Source organism: Urocitellus parryii, chromosome 3 (assembly GCF_045843805.1).
Source record: "Urocitellus parryii isolate mUroPar1 chromosome 3, mUroPar1.hap1, whole genome shotgun sequence".
Taxonomy (NCBI): domain Eukaryota; kingdom Metazoa; phylum Chordata; class Mammalia; order Rodentia; family Sciuridae; genus Urocitellus; species Urocitellus parryii.
Genome location: NC_135533.1, coordinates 38314310 through 38321048, shown reverse-complemented (window position 1 = coordinate 38321048; position 6739 = coordinate 38314310). Strand labels below are relative to the sequence as shown.

Genomic DNA, 6739 nt, shown 5'->3' with positions numbered 1-6739 from the left:
CAGACAAGATTCCCAGTTGGGAAGAAGTTAAGAACTCTATTGTCTAATGTTCAATCTGCTAAGAATTCACTGTTATTCACCTCCCCGCACTTTCTCTGAGAGTAAGCTTAATATTTCAGGAAATTAAAAAATATTTCTTTATTTTGTGAAGAATGGAGACTTTGAATTGTGCTGATTGTGTATATATGCTTGAAGCTCGATTTGCCCCATATCACCTCCCCACCTGAAATCAGAAGCAGAAGATCTTACCCAGTACAGCTAGGCATACACTTTCAACCTGTGTTTGCATTATACTGATGAACTTCTTTGAAAAATAATTAAGTGCCCCCAAACAACCAAATTATTCTATGGCTTCAAGTTTTTAATTAAAATGGAGTTGCTTTTCCTTATCTCACCCAGAAAACCCCCAGTGACCTTGGAAGACGGATAAAGAAACTGAAATAGTGATTAACCAAATAAAGTCATAGAACTTTTTTCTTGTTTCTAAAATGTAGCTGGTATTCCACTGCAAGCACTAGTTACTAACATGTATTACCATCAAAATATTTTTAAATACATAAGCCCTTGAAGAAGAAATATCCTATCCATCAAATATCAGAATTAGCTTCTCACAATTGGTGTCCCTTGGGGTGTAATGGGAACAGGTTATTGTCAGAGAGAAGGGATAGGGAGCACATAAAACACAAGTAAGTCCACTGAGCTCATGGCAAGGAAAAATATTTCATTTCATGTTTGTCCTCATCTTCATCATTTCCTTTTGAGGCAGAGAATTCTCCTGAATGATTGCTGGAGCTTAGAGTTACTCAGGATGATTATAATTGAATGGCCGGCAGGGTATGCTGCCATTATGTCCTTCACCACAAAGAACTGATGACTTCTGTAAGAAATTTGAAATGTCATATTTGTCATGAAGGCAGCAAAATAAGAAATAAAGAAGCAAAAGAATGTTATCACTGTTCTTAATGCATTTATATGGGCTTCTCTCTGGGTGTTGGGAAAACCATGAGGTCCGTTTTGTATCCGGTGAGTGTGCTTGTAAAGAGAGATGAATAACATGCAAGTGCACATCACGAATATGAAGAGAGGAAGGACTAATGCCAAGTTGACAAGAAGCAATTCGTTGTTGTTTTTTATCTTGGCTGTAGCACTCTTTAGGGTGGTGTTTGTGAAGAAATCAGCATAGTCGATTTTAGGTAATTCTACCTTAGTACATACCACTGCAGTGCTCAAAGAGGCCAGCAAACTGACCAGGAGCAGCCAGAGGATAAGCTTCCAAATCCTGAATTTCAGCCAAAGAAAACAGGAATGAGTGAAGGTTGCAATTTTGAGGCAGTAAAATATAGAAAGGCTGGTGGCAAACCAGAGACTGAGAGAATTAAAAAACATCCAAAAAAACATCATCTTTGCCCCATAAATATTTGCCTGATAAGCAAGTGGAAAGAACACAGAGTACAAACTTTGTACTATTAAGATTATCTGCAGGCCAAATCTTGATATTCCTATACATAGTAAGAGGATTTGTAATAGAATTAGCCTTCTGCTTTTGATCAAGTCATTACAGCTCATGATTATAAGAAATCCATTGACTATAATCCCTATGACAAATTCTGTTGACATGAGGACCATATGAAGAATAACTGTCAAAAGAAGGGCCATGTTTCTTAAGATGAATCTTAGTGTTTCCCTGTAGATGATCTTAAATACCTTCCCCTGAGGATCTTGTACACAGGAACATACAGCTTGGAGAAATCTGATCATCTGTCAACTCCTGGATCATAGCTAGAGTCTCACACTTGTTTTTCTCATAAGGAAGAAAATCAGAGAGACTGCTTTTTAAATCTGGTGCTCTTCACATGAAGCTGTGGGAATGCAAATCCAAACATTTGAATGATAAGTCTTCTAATGACATACCCAGAAAAATTTACCCTATATGCTCTAATCCATTCTCACAGTTATTCAGTTTTGAAAAAAAAATCTGATTATAAATGTGTTTCACTTGTGTTACTGCCATTTTACTTTTCCCGAATGTCATATGACATATCCTCAGGACAGAAGATTATTTCCTGTTTTCTGAATACACAGCCTTAAAAGTGGCTCTTTCCCAATCACCTTTTTAAACTATATTACTTCTGAGACACTTTAATAAAATTTCTCCTCTTTGTTCTCCACCCTCACCAGAGGAAATTTCCTCTCCATACTTTAACATCTGTTTCTGGAATACAACTTTTTTTTTTTAAATCCGAATCCTATTTTAACCTGAATATATCATGTTTACACTGCTGCATTAGTAGGCTGTTAAACTTATAATTAGCAAGTCAGAGTTATAAAAGTAGTGCATAATTGATCCACAGTCTCACATTGGCATACTGTTGTTGAGGGTTGTTTCACAAGGTAGATGGTCCAGAAACTTTTGACCACCAGCAGAGGGCGAAATTGCTATGTCAAAATGAGCTCCCTGCTTATATTAAAAAGAAGCATTCACATAACCTTGATGAATTTTATTTAAATAAGATGTAAAAATGTAAATAAACTATTATTTTACATAATAAAATGTAATTCTTAAAGGGCTTAGTTTCATAGCTGGGTCATTCTAAGCACTGAATGAATATTAGCTACAATTAACATTATTAAATATCCTTGTGATGTGCTTACTATAATAAGAAAAAAAAAATCTGTAAAGAAACACTGTGAACAGGAATCTAGCATATAAAGTTGAAAGAGTGTTAAAAAGAGGAAAAAACCAAATAAATGGATTTTCCACCCTCTGTCCACACCGATCCTGGTTTTTAGAGCTCCCCGCGGTATCCTGTGAACTGTAATCTACCGGGTGAAGAAAGCAAATGCCAGCTTTGTCACCACCCGACACATCTTTCACACACCAACCTGTCCAAACTGCAGCAAGAGTGATCCCATCTCTATCTCTTCTAACATCTGGTTAGATGACCCACATAAAGACTCTGGCTTTCATTTTGCCTCTGGTTTTAGGTCTTGGTCTTTCCTGTTTCTAAATTGTAACTTTGCCCTGAAAATAGTATTTGCTGAGCCCCCTGACCTCTCGATGGCATTCCTGCTTCAAGGTATGAGTTAAGAAACTTACATCTGAGTTCCAAACTCTAGACCAGAGTCACGTCTGTGGGATGAAGGAAAGAAAAATAGAATTTGGACTGCTTACAGCTTACTACCCATTCGTGAGTTACCTGAGACTCAGTTACATATTTTCAATGTTTGCATTTAAAAGATCTGATGATTAAGTTCTCAAATACTGTGGACCTGTACAGAATTCTGGTTCTTTGTTAAAAATAAAAATTCAATTAATTTCAGCTTTCCATTTTTCAAAAATTCTGTTTTCATCCACATTTTATTATGAATATTTTTACTAAATAATTTTGCTGAGTTAAAAGTGCTTGAGTAAATGAGGGACAGTGTTTAAGTCAGCTTTTTCACTGTTGTGACTTAAGAATCCAACCAGCACAATTATAAATGAGAAAATTTATTTGAGGGCTCACGGTTTCAGATGTCTTCATCCATAGAATGATGGTTCCATTCCTCAGGGCTGGAGATGAGGTTGAACATCATAGTAGGAGAGGGTGGCAGAGAGAAGCAGCTCACATCACAGTGATCAAGAAGCAGAGAGAGACTCCAGTTTCCAGATGCACATGTATACACCAAAGCCACACCCTAATTCCCACCTTCTCCAGCAACAACCTACCACTTCAGTTACCACTCAGTTAATCCCTATCAGGGGATTAAATCACTGATTGGGCTAAGACCCTCACAACCCAATCATTTCTCCTCTGAACCTTCTTTTATTGTCTCACACATGAGCTTTTGGGGGACACCTCACATCCAAACTAAAACAGAAAGCAATTTGGGATATTCATAACAAGCTAGATAACATGTACAGGCCAAATTACTAATTTTGATGGATTAAAAAATCTTGGAATGTATACTGAAGATTGTGGTAAATTTTTATTATGACAGGTATCAATTCCATTTTTATTATATTTTTAGAAGCTATTATAAAAATACATATTAATATGCCTAAAATATTTCTTATTTTAGTTCAGTAATGGGGGTCCTTCTAGATTTCAACTATCTTCACCATAATAACCAGGATATAAGTATAAATGTCAATATATTATCATCCTGATTCTCCATTTTTAAATTTATTGTCTTTTCTCTCAATTTTCCATGCTTAAATAGTTTTTAAAAAATTGGATCAATATATGGAAACTCTTGTTAGCAAAAACAATTCTAACACATTGCAATTAAGATGAATTTTCTCATAAACCTATTTTTTAAAAAATATTTTATTGTTAAAATTTCAATGTTATACCAACATCAGAATGCATGTATGCTATGGACATACTTCTTAAGAACATTTTTTTGAATTTCACTTCTTAGATAAATATATAATTTACAAGCTATGCCCCCACTGAGGGTCCAAGTTCTTTGAAATTTGAGACTGAGCTGGTTTCAAACCACCTTTCATTTGTCATATTCATACCAGTGCAACTGGCCAAATGGACTGTGGGCTACGTGACTCTACTATGAGATTTGAATTCATCCAGTGCTTATTTCATTCTGAAATCCTGGATTCTGTCTCTGATTTGCCTCTCTAATGTATCATTTAATTGAAAAGAAAGCTTGACTTTTGCAAGAACTATTCTAAAAGTATAATTGACATTAAGCTAAAATTTAGTTTGTATTTGCATTTGTGATTTTCCTGTCATATGGGCCCTGATTTGCATTTGCCCTGTTGAATCGAATCCTATTTTGGAAGTAGAATTTTAGTGAAGAGCTCTTTCTCAGAAGTAGGAAAAGTTCATGGTGAGGGAGACAGACTTAACATTACTAATTCATATGCTTGTTGGAGATTTGGAAAATAGAGAAGCCAAATGGAGAAAGATGTTTTTCAAATAAAACAATGTTTGAAAGTTTTACTGAAACAATAGATTCCTTTTTGAAGAAAATAATTTCTCCTAGGAGGCACTGAATATTTATAATTTGTTAAACTAATTTTAGTCAAGTCACTTCCTATTGATAGTATGATTTTCTAAATGCTCACACATCTTAAGAACTGACATACCCCTAATGCTGTCCTTCATTTTTGTTTTTGATTGTTGAATACTGTATTAACATCCTTTGATTTTAAGGTGATGATCATAAACTAATTGGACAATTAGAAGGTACTTCAAATATTTGAATTATAATTAGCCATTGCCTTTGCACAGAGAGCTGCTCATTTGCTTCTTCATTGGGTATAAACTGCAGAAATATTTCAATTTTTAAAACAAGCTCATTGAATTTCTTCTTTATGCCAGCGAATAGTCCAGGTCTTTATAGATTACTAAAGAAGATTGAAGTTACTTTCTTTCCTTTAGTTGAACTCACTTTGTTGGCAATTTTCCCACCACCATGGCTTTGCTGTTGAGGTTTGGCAAAGAGAATTGACACTAAAGACTGAATCATTTATTGGTCCAAATTGATCCACTGGATTAGTTTAATACTGTGAAAATACTCAAAATAATTTTTAGGCTTCTGTAAAGTATCAACTCAAAATTTCATTTGCATCTGTCTTATTATTAGTAAATATATGAAGTAAAAGGAGGAGTCTTTAAAAAGCCCCTGCTTGCAAGCTGGTGGCATTCAGTTCACTATCTCCTTTTTGAGATCAGTATCCAGTCAGTGAAGAAAAAGCCATTGGAAGTTCTTCAATATGTCCTCATATCTGTTTATGTCATGTAGTTTTCTTATATTTTGACTTTCTTTCAGGATTTCTGTGGATTTTGAGTTGAAGATTAAGTTTTTAATTTAGTTGCTGAATTTTCCCTTCAAGATTCTAGAATAATATCAACCACATGGTGGATGAAAGAGAATTCAAACAGATTGATTATCAGGTTCATAATTCAAGCAACCAAAATTAGACTCATTCTTGTTACTTGTATTCATAAGTTATTTTCTGAAAAAGTATACATAAAAATTATAAAAATTAATGAAATCTGATAATCCAATTTGAATTTGACAATAATTCATCAATTTACTTGCCATAATATTGGTAGTTATCATATTCTTAAAATATATTCTATACATTTACTATTATTTAATTTTTATTGAAAAGCTATGCAACTGCCACACTTAATGAAGATAGTGAAGTGCAGAGACTGAGGTCAGATTTCCCCTTTGGTAAAGCTGGTGATATAGAAAAATAAAAGATAAAAATATACAGTCTTAATTTTTTTCAACATTTTCACATTCATTTTCTGCTAAAACCTTAGAGTAGTTGAACAGTCTTTGTATGAGCTATATCAACAGGATTTCATGCTCCAGTGTTTATTATCCAGAATGTTGTGTAACATGCATTTTATTACACCAACCTGAAATAGACAGCTGCCCACCTGCACAGGTGTAACAATCTTAGTAGCATGAATGTAATCAGGAAAAGCAACTGATAACAGAAAATACAGTAAGAGAATAATAGCATAAGCATACCCCAAATTTGAGACTTATTATAATGAAATAAGTAAATAGGGGTAGAAATAAACAATTCATTTTCTTCTAAAGTAAGATTACAGAGAGTTCATTCTTTAAATTCTTAGTATTTGTATAGGAAAGGGTCATCTCTATTACAGGTATAGGAAACTGTAGTCTTGAGATGTTTAGTAACTCACCTAAATTTAATCAGAAAATCCATGACAGAAACAGAAATGTTTTATATCCATTAATACAAATGGATATT

The 6739-nt window shown here is 34.1% G+C and overlaps 1 protein-coding gene across 1 annotated transcript; it reads right to left on the bottom strand.

Annotated features, from left to right (window-relative positions):
- Positions 1 to 747: 747 nt before the first annotated feature.
- LOC113188784 (taste receptor type 2 member 2-like) lies at positions 748 to 1656 on the bottom strand. The gene has a single exon (XM_026397262.2). The coding sequence runs from the start codon at positions 1654 to 1656 to the stop codon at positions 748 to 750; it is 909 nt and encodes a 302-aa protein (XP_026253047.2).
- Positions 1657 to 6739: the final 5083 nt, after the last annotated feature.

What these genes read in the sequence shown, in the direction of transcription:
- LOC113188784 (XM_026397262.2), bottom strand. Translation starts at nt 1,656, where the DNA reads ATGGCCCTTCTTTTGACAGTTATTCTTCATATGGTCCTCATGTCAACA.